Source organism: Ictidomys tridecemlineatus, chromosome 3 (assembly GCF_052094955.1).
Source record: "Ictidomys tridecemlineatus isolate mIctTri1 chromosome 3, mIctTri1.hap1, whole genome shotgun sequence".
NCBI lineage: Eukaryota > Metazoa > Chordata > Mammalia > Rodentia > Sciuridae > Ictidomys > Ictidomys tridecemlineatus.
The window spans coordinates 213,592,099-213,606,468 of NC_135479.1; the positions used below are offsets into that span (position 1 = coordinate 213,592,099).

Genomic DNA, 14,370 nt, shown 5'->3' on the forward strand with positions numbered 1-14,370 from the left:
AGGTGGCCCCAGCTGTGACGGTTGTTCTAGGGAATGTGGCAGGAAGCCCCTGCCCACGTCCCCTCTCTGCCTCCTGACCACAACTTGCCTGTCCCCGGGTCTGCAGCCCGAGGGCCGTGCTAAGCCGTGGTGCTCACCGTCACCATCTCAGTGACTGTTGTGCCAGTGGGCAGCGGCCTGACTGCAGTGGGGGACGCTGAAGCAGGACAGTGAGTGGCCTGCTCTCCCTGCCAGTCTTTGGCAAGCTCCCTACCTCGCCCTCCTTGGCCCCAGGGTTGCTTGCTGGTCTTGAGGACCCCATGGTGGACTGGTGGCCTCCTCACCCAGGCCCGATTTTAAAACTGGGGTATGATTTGTCCATAGTAAACTGCACAGGGGTTGGGTGTCCGGCTGACAAACCTTGGCCTGCATCTGGGTGTGCAGCGCCCAGGTCAGGGATCTGGCCCCGTCCAGCTCCCTGAAGGCCCCCTGTCCCCGTCCCCTTGACCGTCCTCTGGGAACCACAAGTCTCACAGCCAGCCCTGAGCACTCATCTGCCTTTTCTTCATGGAGATGGAATCATACAGAGGGAGCTTCTTGATATCATGTTTATGGGCCTCGTCCTCCCTGTGGCACGGCCTGGGCGTGTTCTTTCTTGTGGTTGTACAGTTGTCTGCATCCGACAAAACGAACCTGCTGCTTCCCTTGTGGGCAGTGAAGGGAATGGCAGGCCATCCTCAGCCCCGACCCCTTGGTGCTGTGTGCATGCTCGTTAGTGACACGTGTGTGTAGGAGTGGGACTGCTGGTGAGCCTCCCCACAGCGGCTCCCGAGGCCCCCAGACCCTCCCCAGTGGGCCTCATTTCTGCCTGAGGAGGCAGTTCCCTAGGACGAGGGACGGCCCAGGCCGAGCCTCTGAGGACACTAGCCCTGCTCTGTGCTGCCTTCTCCCCAGGGTGAGCTGCATAAGCACTGTGCTGGGGGTGAGGCTGAGCCCAGCTTCAGTGGCCAGAGCAGCGGCGCCGGCCACAGGCCCCCTCGCCAGCTCCCGGACAACGAGACCGACTGCGGCTGGGCCCCGTTTGGTGAGTTGAGCGTCAGCCCACCCGTTTGTCCAGGTACCCCTGGGCCTGGCCTGTCGCAGCTCTCCGGCCTTGCTGATTTGAATGCTGTTCTCAGGTGTGAGTGTGTCTCCATGTCAGCCCTGTCCTGGCAAAGAGCAGTCATCACAGTGTGGCCACCACGTCTGTGGTGACAGCACTTGCCACCCTGAAACGGTTCTCCAGTGCTCAGGAAACCTAAAAGATCTTTTATATTTTGCATTTGTCCCACTTGGAAGTGAATGGGAAGAAGAGAGAAAGCACTGGGACCTGGTGTGGGAGGCTGAGGTCAAGCCAGGGACATTCAAACACCAGGTGACCTGGCACCTGCCCCCCGGGAACAGTGGGGATCGTGTCTGAACCAAAAGGTGCATATTCAGGGATAACTTGAAAATATGACACTTGATTTTTCTTTGCAAAAAAATTGAACACAGTTTGGGCTACCAAGCTTTCTGTGTTCAGAACCAGCCCTCCTACTCCCTGAGCACCCCCGGATTTAGATTTCGAGAACAGTTGTTTTGTATTTTGTAGCACTGCTCCAGAACTAAACTAAGCTATGCTGAGCATTTCCTGTTGATTTTCCAATCTGTGTAGATAAGAACAACTATCAGCAGCTGCTCGGGGCCCTGGACTACTCCTTCCTGTGCGCCTATGCTATTGGGATGTACCTGAGGTAGGTCTGCTTGAGTGGCCGGACGCATCCCCGGGCTTCGGGTCCACGTGGTATGGAAACGATCCCAGTGCGTGGAAGTACACAGGAGTGGGAGGGACAGGGCCCTGCACACAGTGGCTTCCCTCCTGGGATCTCCCTAAGGCAAGGATGAGTCCAAAGCAAGTGTCCAGCACTGTGTCCACAAGGTGGGACCTCAGAGCCATGTCCCAGGATTTCCATCAACTGGACAGAGGTGGGTGGCCGTCAGCTTTCCTGGACCTGGTGGGCAGAACGTACTGTGAATCCTGCCGGTCCTGGGCTGTGGTCACAGAGCAAGGGACACTGGAGGCCCCGTGGGATGCTTGGCAGAGTGCATCCTCACAGAGGTTTCAGTGGCTGCCCTCTGTGCACAGACCAAGTGACTCTCTGGTTGGGACAGCTGAGGCAGCTTGTGTGGACACCTCCCCCGGGTGTCCAGTGTGGCCCCAAACAGAATCAGAGCCCCAGGGGCAGCACCACATTCAGCTGCAGCTGGAGTGGGGACAAGGCTTGGAGATGAGCCCCTGCTTCACCACCTGCCACAGTGTGGCCTTGGGCAAGTGACCGCACTAGGGCCTTAGTTTCTCCTTTAAAACTGGGGAGATCATAGTTCTTGCTTATAATTGGTGAGGACGAAGCTGGTAGACCCCCTGGGGCTCAGAACAGTGCAGGGCCGTGAGGGCCTGGCCCTAGGTAAGGACTAGGTGCCCCGCAGGTACAGGCTGTGGCTGGCTGACCTAAGTAGTCCAGCGGGGGCTGTGGGGCACATAGCAGGCACTAAGGTGTTGGAGCCAAGAGGCTGTTGCCCACGGCAGATCTTCAGAGCTCTGAGAACCTCAGGGAAGCCTGTAAACGATTAGCTCCTTCCCTGTGGCCCCCCTAGATCCTGGGATCAAGACCCAGGCCCCTCCTGGCTCAGCCCTGGGGTGGCCAGTGCCCCGGTGAGCACCTTCGCAGCCCCTGTCTGTGATGTTCCCATGCTCAGCGCTGTAGCGCGCTCTGTTAGGATTCAGAAGCCCAGCATGCAGTGCGGCAGGACAGGGGCCAGCCAGAGGGCAGGGTGGTGTGGCCTTGGGCCTGCTCGGGGCCTGAGCTGGCCAGACACCCTCAGCGGTCACTTGTGTTCATGTTATGAAGACTGCAGCTCTGCTGGATTCAAACCATCTGTAGTTCTAAAGACCCAAGGCCAGAGTGCTTTTCTTGGTTACTAGAAAGCAGTGTTTACATCCGACTTTCAGCCAGGGGTGATTTTGTCCCCTAGGGGACATTTAGTAATGTCTGGTGACATTTGGGGTTGTCACAGGAAGGGAAGAAGGTGCTTCTGGCATTTGTGGACAGAGACCAGGGTTGCGGTTATACATCCTGTAAGACGCAGGAGACTCCTCACCCCAGTGCCTCTCGCCCCACAAATCCAAGGTGCTGTCTTCAGAAGCCCTGGCACAAGGGGAAGGTGGTTTTATTGTTGCTTATTTATGGCAAAGATGACTTTTCATCCAATTCCTCAGTGAGGCCATTGCAAGGAAGCTCTCTCTAGTGTGAGATGCACGCTGCGGTCTCAGATCAGAGGCAGGGCGTGCGCTGCCTCCCTGCCAGGCCGGTTAGTGTGACCGCCTGGCACTGTGGCCAGCTCAGCTGACTGTGGAGCCACTACCCAAGGTCTCGGCAGTGGGTGTTTCTTGGTTTGGTGTATCCATATGCAGCATGTCCATGGGCCCAGGTCACTCCTGGAAGGTCCAGCAGCTGCAGAGTGGGCCTGAACCCCTGAGTGAGTACGTAATCATGTGGAGTGGTGTCCACTCCTTCAGACCTGCTCTTTAAAACCTTTCAAGTGGACATCAAATATGGACCCCGCGTTGGGGAGCAAGACGACAGGCTGCCTCTAAGCCCCAGCTGACCGCCTGCTCTCGGGGCCCTCTGGGCAGCCTAGCCAGCCTCTCTGGGACATGTTCCCAGCCTCTGAAGGAAGCAAGGTGAAGCACCCCCGGGAGCTCCGGAGTGATCTGAGTCTGTGTGGTCGGTCCTGCTCAGCCGACGCTGACCTGGATGTACTTGGCCTCTTGCTGCCTCCGAGTCAGTGCTGAGAAGGTGGTCCGCGTGGCCTGTGTAGATCTGTGTGCCTGGTCGTCTCGGGAGGAAGCGCTCTGACGTTGGGTTCTGGTGGTAAAAGGTCATGTTGGGTCAAGTCCAGGGGCAGGCGGGGTCACCCGGCGGTATTCCTAGAGTGGTTACGTGACGTAAAGCGGGACCCTGGCATTTAATGGCTGCACGGGGCTCACATCACCTGTGGTGCCTCTGGCCTTTTACTCACTCAGGTTACACTGTAGCTCCTTAGGGACAGTCCCCGTAAAATCCTAGAGTGTGACATGAGGCAGTGTGAGGCCACAGCCTGCTTGGCACCCGCCCTGGCGTGACCTGAGTCTTGCCACACCGTCCACCGCCATCGTGGTCTGTGTAGAGTGCCCCTTACGTGCCGGACTCACGCCTGTTGGTCTCATCTGGAAGCTGGCTCTTGTCCCCGAGTCCTGTCGCTGCTTTGGAGGATGAGTGACATCCACCCTGGGCCTCAGACCTTCCTCTGTGGGGTGAGAAGATGACACAGGCACAGGTCGCTGTGGCTCGAGGTGGTGGCTGGAGCCTGGCACATTCATGGGGGAGGGACTGGCTCTGCGTCACTGTCCCCTTCCACGGTGTCCGTCTGTAGCTTGGCAGTTGGGATTTAAATGACTCTGTTCGTTGAGTGGACATTGTTTGTATTAAAGCGGGATCGACTAGCAGGACCAGTTTTGTTTGTGTAGCTGGCAGTGTCACAGGTGAGTGACAGTGTGTGAACTTGTTACTTGACGGTTAGTGACTTTTGCTAGAAACGGGGCATCTCCCAAGGTCTGCCATGGCCTTTCCGGCCGAGGGAGTGAACGTTCTACGGGGAACAGCAGTGTCCAGGCTTCCTGGGAATCGCTGAGCTTCGAATTCTGGAAGCTCAGGGAGCAGCGCACAGCACCCGGGGGACACAGCGGCATCTGGGCAGGGTGTGTCTAGTGCCTGACGTCACCTCTCCTTCCCCCCCTCAGTGGCATAATCGGGGAGCGCCTGCCCATCAGGTACTACCTGACGTTCGGGATGCTGGCCAGCGGGGCCTTCACCTCCCTGTTTGGGTTGGGATACTTCTACAACATCCACAGTTTCGGATTCTACGTGGTCACGCAGGTAAGGGTCGGGGTTCCGGTGACAGGCCGGGGCAGTTAAAATGGAGCTCTTCGGAGTCACTCTGCCCTGACCCGGGTAAACTTGGGATGCTCTGTCCCATGACCTCTGACCACTTGGGAGGTGGGGGACATGGGGTGTGGCAAGCAGAGACGGACGGGCTGACTTTGGGGGCCTTGGCAGCAGGCAGGGGTTTGAGAGGAAGGGCGGATCCTGCCGGTGTAGGAGAGGGAGGCCTGAAGAGGACCGGAGGCCTGGCTTTGCCCTTCTCTCTGGGCCCCTTCCGGGATCTCTGGACCTCGGGAATCTCTGGCTCCAGGCTCCCCACGGTCCTGTGGTGTTGCCCACTGGGAATAGCGACGCCCCTCTGGTTCTGTGGTTCTTCTGGGCTTCTCCACGGGGAGTTAGAAAATCATCAAAGCAAACTGTATTTAATTCTGTTTTTCACGATTTTGCCACGATACTTCAAAAGGTTTGGCTGTTTAATTACAAAAGTGATTCATGCTCACACACGGCCGTTCCCAGCATCCGTGGGGAGGGGTCCCAACCCCCTGCAGTTACCAGAACCCACAGCTGCTCAGGTCCCTTCTGTGAAACGGCAGGGGTTTGCTCAGAAGCTGCCCACACTCTGGTGGGCGTCAGTCACCTCCAGATTACCTGCATCCCTCAGACAGGGCACGTGCTCACTCCCATGTCAGCAACTGCAGGAGCTCGTCCAGGCCTGGCTGCGGGCTGGCCCTGTGGGTGGTCGAGTCCTCAGAGGCAGAGCCCTTGGGCCACAATGATACAGAAAGTTGGAAGGAAGGAAAAGCAGTTTCCAGAGTCCCCGTGTGTTCAGGGTGAAGGCGGAGCCTGGCCAGGCAGGGCAGCTGCAGGTCGATGGGCGGCACCGGGCTGGACTTGACTCCTGGGGCCTTAGAGGGTGTCCCAGTGTCCAGCACCAGTACATGCCCCAAGTCCCTTCATGAAATCACGGGGACAGGAGTGCTCCCCAGGCGCTGAGTGCAGTGTGGTCCCTGCAGAGGCTAGCAGCCGTCTTGCGGCACAGGGAGGGAAGATGGGCCTTTCTAAGCCTCTTAATGGTACGATTCATAAACAGTTCTATAAAAAGAAGAAGCATTTTCTCTCTTCATAAAATTTTTAGATTGCACAGAGCCGGGGAAGCTCAGCCCTGAGCTGTGAGCGGGAGCTGTTCCTGGCAGTGTCCTGCCTGGCGCTTCCTGCTCTTCCCTACTACTCTAACATTTCCACGATGTGCACGTTGGAAGTCTCACCTAAAATATATACATAGAGAGTTTAAACCGAATATATTTTAAACTACATTTATATAGGTATCCTACATATAGAAACTACGTATATATGCTTTAAATCTTATAACTTAAACATTATAAATATGAAATTTTAACTTTGTGTTTAAGGGCTGCGGTGTAGACGGGTGGTAGAGTGCGTACTTAGCATGCACAAGGCTCTGGGCCCGCTCCCAGCACTAAAAAAATACAACTTTGGCTGCCAAGGCGCGTGCACAGAGGAAACAAGGTGTTGTCTGCTTTTGCGAGAGGCCCCTGCAGTGTCCCAAGACCCAGGGGAAGGGTGCGGCAGCTGGGGGAGCCCACCTGAGGGACCGCACATGCTCATGCCTCCTCTCTCTCCCTGCAGATCCTCAACGGACTGGTGCAGACCACCGGCTGGCCCAGCGTTGTCACCTGCCTCAGCAACTGGTTTGGGAAAGGAAGGTGAGAAAATGCAGCCGTTCCCCACGGGGCCTATGTTTAAAATATGCTGATGGAAACCAGACCACTCGCTTCCCAACTTTCTTTAAAGTAAGATGGTTGGAACCTTGAAGTCCAAGGTGAGGGCTACACCGTCAGTGGGTAGAGCCCCACCTCTGGCTGTGTGGGTGGTTCCAGTGTGTGTCATTTGGACTACACCCGTGGTCACTCTCATGGCCACCCCCTGGATGTAGCCTCACCCAGCCTTCCAGGAGCCGTGGGAAATGCAGAGTCCAGGGACCCATCCAGCTGTTTGGATGCCAAATTTCCATTTTAACGTGGCAGTTGGAGAAGTCCTGACCCAGGTCACCCAGTGCATCAGAAACAGGGCTGGGGCCCAGCTCTGGTGACTTGACTGCAGCGCAGGGTCACTTGGAGATGTCCACGTGAACGGACAGCACAGCCAGGCTGCAGTTCGTTAGGGAGGAAGGGAGCTGGCGAGGCACATGCTCCAGGCACCTGGCCTGCGGCATCCCAGCTTTCCTTACCCGATGGCTCCTCCTGAGTCTGGGTTGAGCCTGTGGAGTTAAATCTTGGTCCTTCTAAGAATTTCAGGAAAGGGCCTCTTTCTTCTTTTTAGTTGTAGAATAAAGAAGCTCTGAGAGAGAAATGGAGTGTGTCGTTGTGTAGCCTGTGGCAGAATGAAAGCCGGGTTGTCTGGTCGGCCTCTTGGTCCTGCGCCCTGGGGAAGGCTCTCCCTACCCACTCAGGCGCCCTGCACCAGGACCAGCCCAGCTTCTGGGCACCTCACTGTGCTGGCCTTGTGTTGCAGGCGAGGGCTGATCATGGGCGTCTGGAACTCCCACACCTCGGTGGGCAACATTCTGGGCTCCTTGATTGCTGGCTACTGGGTGTCCACGTGCTGGGGCCTGTCCTTCATCGTGCCTGGGGCCATCGTGGCAGCCATGGGGATAGTGTGCTTCCTCTTCCTCATTGAGCGTAAGTATGCCTGGCCCTGGGGGCGGCTCGGAGAGGGTCTCAGCTTCACCTGCCTGGAGGGGCAGGGGCAAGGTGGGTGTGGGCTGCCGCCCAGCTCCCTGCATGCACCTTCACACTGCTGTCCCCTGGCTCATGAGACTTCCTGTTCATATACAGGCCTACCCGGTGCCCAGCCCCCTCCTGGTCTTGCTGGATCTCCCACCGTTTCCTGGTTTCCGGGGTGACCATTGTAGAAATCCCTCCTTCTGCCCTCCTGCCCCTGCCTCCTCCCTCGGCCTCAGGCATAGTGTCCAGGACTCTCCTCCTCCTCAGGCTGCCACGGCACTCAGGCCTGGGGGAGGCCAGCCAACGTGGCTGCCCCTGCTCACCCCAGCCTTTCCTCCACAAATGGCGGTGGACCTTGCCGGCTTATTTGCTTTGTGATAAGCTGTATCTAGAACAACGCTATAAACCATGGCATGACCTAAGGCTGGATGTCTTAATTACTGGAGTATCTACCGGAAAACCAAGACTTTCCATTCCAGAGTCAATACTAAGCTTTTCATCTAACTGATTTTGAAAGTGATTTTCTAAGTAGAGATCCGGCAGGACGAGGATTTGAACGATCAGGCTTGACAGAGATGCCAGCTGTTCTAGCCTTGCAAGCTGTTCTGGTAGATGTTTGGCACTTAGCTCTTTGATTGACTTGAAGCAGAATACCAGCATAGAGAGCTCACGTGGCAGGACAGGCCCATTGTGACCTCCCCAGGCACGGGGCGCAAGTTAGGTTTCTCTGCCTGGGCTGGGCACTCCAGATGCCAGCTCATCTAACACAAAATGCATGTGTCTTCTCTTTACTTCTCACTTTTCGTTGTTGTTGGTAAACCTAACCTTGTTTGTTTGTTTGGTACCAGGGATTGAACTGAGGCTGCTTAACCCATGAGCCACATTTTTAAAATTTTTTTATTTAGAGTCAGGGTCTCACTGAGTTGCTTAAGGCCTTGCTAAGTTGCTGAGGCTGGCTTTAAACTTTGTGATCCTCCTGCCTCAGCCTCCTAAGCGCTGGGATTACAGGCGTGCACCACTGTGTCTGGCTCCAAAACTAACCTTTTAATTTTTAAAATATCCAGCTTCCAACCAAGTTAGGGTTTTGAGGCTCCGGGACCAGGCTGCTTCTATGTGGACAAAAATGGAAAGGAAAATTCAGATGTCGAGTTCATCGGCATGCCCCTCCCCCACCCGGCCCCGCCCATCCTGTGTCCATGCTCAGCCACTTCAGCAGGCGTCCGGCTGGCCAGGCAGTGTCCTGTGGCACAGGCAGGCCTTCTGACCTGCTGTCCAGCGTGCCAGTGTGTGGCAGCTAACTAATGGCACGCCACTGGCGTCAGGAAAGGCTGCCCATACCCACGCCCCTCCGAGCTGGCTCTGTCCTCTAGTCCTCAGTGGGTGAAAGGGTCAGTTCTGGGGCAGGAGGAGTGTATGCTGATGCCTACGCGGCCCAGGACCTCGGTGGCACCCCAGGCTCAGTCATCCTGGACGGGTGTTGTCCTGCTCAGGAGGGTGCCGAGACCGGAAGCTCTGGTTTGGCCTTTGGTGATTAAACAGGAGTGTCCTTTTCATGAGCCTCCACCCCCGCAGCATGAGGCGGGGCAGGTCATGCAGGAGGACTGCCCCGCACCCCTCCTGTGACCTGCTGGGCCACCTCACCCACTGTTGCCAGGTCTTGGGGCCCTGTTTGCTCCTCCCTCGTCTACGCTGGGGCAGAATCGCTGTCTCCACTGTCCGGGCCACTGGGCCTTGAGCACAGCACAGGCCTTGCGGGCTCCTGGGGGGTTTGGCTAGACCGACGTGGTGCGCTGGCCCCTCAGAGCTCTGGCCTCCTCTGTTCTCCTCGGCTCTGGGAGGGAAGCGCCACTGGATTGACAGGCTGTCCTGGGACCCAGGGGAAGGAGGCCATGCTGCAGGGCCCAAGTCCCACTCGGTTTTGCTTCCTCCTCTCTCCACGGTCAATTCCCCCAGTTCCAAGGGGGTTTTCTTGCACATAATCTAGGCTTTTAGTCATCACTAGGAAGTTCTGAAGTTCCGTGAGGGCCATTGAGCGCTCACTGTTCCTGTTCCCCAGGAACCACTCCTCCCCCTGCCCCACCTCGCACCCTCAGGCACTTCCTGGGTCTGCTCCCATCTCCCACCTCCCCAGGGCCTCCAGGCTCATCTCACTGCCCCTGCAGCCCCTCTGCCTCCCCTGCTCTGGCCAGGCTGCCTCCAGGGCCTGGCGCGGGCCACAGGCCCCTCCTCTGGCAGGACGGCTCCCTGGGTGACTTCCCTGCTGTCCTCTGCTGCTGGGTTTGGCCGGGTCCACCTCTTGTGTTAGAATCTGGAGGTGACATTGCTCCTCTTCTCAGAATGGAGCCTTCGTCTCTGGCACCTCTTGCAGAGGTCAGCCCGATGCCTGCCCCGGGCAGTGCTCACACAGCTCTCCTGGAAAGCAGAGCGTTCCAAGGCAGGGCTGAGTGGCCCACCCAAGGTCCAGCAGCTGCTCAGTGGCAGAGCTGGCATGGCCCCTGCTGGCTTCTCTACGCTGATTTTCTCTGACTCAGCCACGGACACCTTGGGTCCTTGGGGTATGTTCTTCTGAGTTTCACTTAAATATTTTCCACTTACACAATCTCTTAAAAGACAAAACGTGGTGGGGATGTAGCTCAAGGCCCTGGGTCCATCTCGGGCACCACAAAAACAAGCGTCAGTTATAAATGCTGTCTTCTCCTACAGACACAATGTGCATTTGGAAAATGTGCTTAGCTTCTTAAGGCAGTGTTGGTCCACCCTGGGTCCCTGCAGCCAGCCCGAGTGTCCACCGCTGAGGTTCAGATTGTGCTTCCGACAGTTGGCCAGCAGAGCGTGAAGAGGCGGGACGCTGGGAGGGGCTGGCCAGCTGCACCCTCACCTCCCGAGCTGTGACCGCAGCCGTGTCTTTTCCTGATGGTTGTTGGAGTGGGAGCCCAGGTGGCGCCTGTCCTCCCTCTGAAACGCTCCTGGGAGTCGGGCGTGCGGTGGTGCCCTGGGATGCACAGGGTGAGGTGTTGCAGGGGAGCACATCCCTGTGGGTGCCTTCGGTGGAAGTGCGGCTGCCATTCCCGTGGAGCAGTGCCGCCCAGCCTCTGGCCCTGCACGGAGCATGGCCACGGTCCCGCTCTGGTCCATCCTGCGTGTGGGCAGCATTGCTCACATTGTCCTCCTCTCTGCTCTTTCAGATCCGAAGGACATCAGATGCTCCTCCACCCTGTCCATGGTAAGGCTCACTCCAGTTCTGGTCACCTTCTGGACCTAGGTGCTATTGGCCGGTGTCCTCACCCCAGGCCTGGTTCTCTCTGGACTGGCCATGGCTGTGTCCATCTGGTGCACTCTGGATTCCTCACTGAGGGAGCCAGGGGCAGGGGCCTGGCACAGCTTCTCCAGGAGGGGCCACCTCCTGGCTCTGCCCTGGGGCTGGGGTCTGCGTGAGTGGAGAAAAAGACTCAGGTGAGCTGGTTAGCTCACCCCCAGAGGGCCCCGGGACTGCCCAGCACACTGAGCGCTCCTGGTCAGGTTAGTTGCACGTGGCCCTTGTCCTGGTGACCATCGGCCCTGCAGCAGGGCACGCACCCTGCTGCCTCCCTGCCATGTCCGCTGCCCTCTTGAGTCACTGTCTCGCCTTGGGCCAGCCTCTTGGCTCCTGTCCCCTCCCCTGTTTGGCCTGGGGGCGGGCTCCTGCAGTCCCCCCACCTCCAGCCCCACTCCCATACCATACCACACCACTCCTGGCGCGTCTTGTGGTATGAACTGCCATCTTAAAAGAAAGGCCTCTGGCCTTCTGTCCTGCTCCAGGCCAGTCCCCTTCTCTCCTCGGGCCCCCACCGTTCCACTGAACTGGCCACCAAGGTGCCAGCAGCATCTGGTCATGTGGGGTGGGCATTACCTCTCTCACCCAACTTGAGCTGTTTGGCTGGGCTGTCCTCCCTCCATGAGCCACTCTCCTTGGACTTGTCGTGGTCACCTCACCTTGCTGGTTTTCTGGTGGCACACTGACTGGATGGCCTGGGCAGTGTTGTGGCCCCTCTGCAGAGCCCGCTCCTTAGCCTGCTTGGCCCTTGTGTACCTTCCGCTGCAGGAGAGCCTCACACGCTGCTCCAAGCAGTCGTTGTGCGTTGACACCGTCGTCCCTGAGCTCCATGGTCGTTGATGTCACTGTCCACTTGAGCTTCCCATGGAACCATCTGGTTGTCCCCTCAGACCTAGCACAGCCAGAGTAGACTCTCGATTTAGCCCCATAGACTCACTAATCTTGGCATTGCCCATCTTGGCCCAGGGCCCCTGACCACCCACAGACAGACACTCGCATTCGTCCAGCCCCTCTGGCCTCCACGCCACCTGTGCAATCCTGTCGGTTCTGCTCTTAGCATGGGTTTGGGGGGGCGGGGTGCGGACACGCTCTTGTCACCTCCACCTGCCTGGCCCTCCGTGCTCCTCCCCAGAGCCCTCTGTGCTTCAGATCACTCCTCACACTCCCCCTGCAAAGACCTCTCCAGGCACAAGGCAGCACATGTCCTGGCCTGGCCTGGTGGCTCTCAGTGGACATTTCACTGGGCAGGAAGTCCTTTTCACCCTCTGCTCTCTGTCCTGTCCTGCCGCAGTCCTGGCCTCGTGCAGGAGAGGGCGCCAGAGCTCCCTTCCCGCCCATTGTTAATAGACTGGTAGGGCTTCCGCCTTCAGTTCATTTGAAACAAAGGGTTCTGGTGTTTTACTAAACAAACAAACAAAAAAAATAAGAAAATGAATTTGAGAGCCACTACCTTCTGGAAGATTAAACCTAGTATGGCTTTTGAAACTGTAGTCACCAGAAGACGTTGCTGAAGCCATCTTCCTGCCGTGGCCTGGGTTTCGGGGTCTGGGGCTTGTGGAGACTCATGCCGAGTTTGGGGGGCGCACGCGGGCTCCCCTCCACCTGGCCGGGCCTTTCCCACAGTGGTGTCTGGCCTGGGGATGGGAAACGTGGACAGGCAGGGCAGGGGCTTGGGGAAGGGCCTGTCTTCCCCGGAGCCAGCCCCTAGGAGTCCGCAGAGCAGGCCTGGGCCCCCGGAGGCTCTTCTCCCGCCGTGTGCGTGCACCGGGGCTGCCACCTCTGCTTTATTTTGCTCTTCGAATCTTCTCTGAGCAGTTCACTGAGCTCGCATGGAGCCCAGGTGCCCGCAGGGCATGGGACAGCCTGGTCCTAGGGCATGGCTCCCCGCTCCCCCCCCCCCCCCCCCGTCCCTGGGGCTGCTCACTGGGTCATGGAGAAGTTGGCGTGATTCTGGGGACAATGCATCAGCTTCTGCAGACGGCCAGCACTCCCTCTTCTGAGAACATGTCCCACTGAGTGCCCCGTCCTGCCACACAGTCCTGAGGGCCTCAGCAAGGGGGGAGGCAGCCTGGCCCACCCAGAGTGCTGTTCCTCTGCGTGGCGGGAGGTAGGTAGGAAGCGGGCCACCAGGAAGACCTCTGAACTGCCTGGCTCTGAGGGAGCTGTGTTCTGAGGTGTTATTTCATGGTAGGGTCCTTATTTTTTCCAATATTTTAAAGTTTTTGTTATGGAAACTTAAAAACCTAAAAATGTTAAAATAGTTATAGGATGGACTTTAGGATTTCCAAAACAGTCTGGAAAAAGAACAAAGTTGGAAGAACAAGCGGCCTGATTGCAGTGCTCCCTGCAGAGCTGCCGGAACTGAGCGGCAGTGTCAGCACGGGGCAGACACACCGTGGGCGGGACTGAGAAGCCAGAGAGGACCTTGTCCTGACGGGCAGTCGATGTGACAGGAGCACTGGGTGTCCAGCGGGTGAGGGTCATCACAACACAGGCGCCGGGACAGAGGCACCCACCATAAGTTAAAGTGGACCCGGGACCTAAATAGGAGCGAAACCCTTGGCAGAAAACAAGGAGTGCGTCTTCATGACTTCAGGCCAAGCCTCCTCTGAGCAGTGCACTGAGCTCGCATGGAGCCCGGTTGCCCTCACCCTCTCCGCGGGCCACCTCCTGGTGTGCCCTCGGCTGTGACGCCAAGAGTGCAGGGGTGTACCTGTCCCGTTTCTGTTGTGAATAACACAATACTTGGCCGGGTGAGTGTTAAGAAAGAGGTTATTAGTGCCCTTGGCTCTGGGGTGCAAGGTCGAGGGCTGTCTCTGGCAGCAGCCTTCCTGCTGGTAGATACCGCAGCACCAGGCAGGGCGAGGGTCAGCCTACCTGTGTAGGAGTCTTCGGGAAGCCATCGGGATTCAGTTGTGGGGCTCCGCCCGATGGCCTCATCTCGCCCCAGTCACCCCTCCCGGGCCCCTCCTCCAAACAGCACAGTTAGGTCCAGGTTCCACACTCAGATACCTTGAGGTGGAGCTGGACTTCAACAGGCAGCGCCGACGGGGCACACCCAAGCCACACACAGAATTAAAATTGCATCATTCCAAGGGAACCACCCAGAAAGTGAAAGCACAGCTCCACAGGACAGGGAGGGAAATATTTCCAAATCATGTCTGTTAAGGGACTGTACCTGCATCTATAAAGAGCTGTTAAAAACCAGGAATCGAACGACAAGCCAGTTAGCCAGGAACGGGGGTGCACACCTCTAGTCCCAGCAACTTGGTGGCTGCAGCCAGAGGGTAGCAAGTTCAAAGCCAGCCTCAGCAACTTAGCAAAGCCCTATCTC

The 14,370-nt window shown here is 57.6% G+C and overlaps 1 protein-coding gene across 7 annotated transcripts in view; it reads left to right on the forward strand.

The window, feature by feature from the left end:
• The window catches only part of Slc37a1 (solute carrier family 37 member 1), a 65,153-nt gene that overhangs the window by 29,486 nt on the left and 21,297 nt on the right, over nucleotides 1-14,370 (forward strand). For all 7 annotated transcript variants that reach the window (XM_078044698.1, XM_078044699.1, XM_078044697.1 and 4 more), the window contains 6 exons: nucleotides 934-1,063; nucleotides 1,673-1,751; nucleotides 4,838-4,973; nucleotides 6,627-6,703; nucleotides 7,512-7,678; nucleotides 10,909-10,946. In XM_078044698.1, the coding sequence (XP_077900824.1) occupies nucleotides 934-1,063; nucleotides 1,673-1,751; nucleotides 4,838-4,973; nucleotides 6,627-6,703; nucleotides 7,512-7,678; nucleotides 10,909-10,946 (627 nt within the window). The remainder of the gene's footprint in view (nucleotides 1-933; nucleotides 1,064-1,672; nucleotides 1,752-4,837; nucleotides 4,974-6,626; nucleotides 6,704-7,511; nucleotides 7,679-10,908; nucleotides 10,947-14,370) is intronic.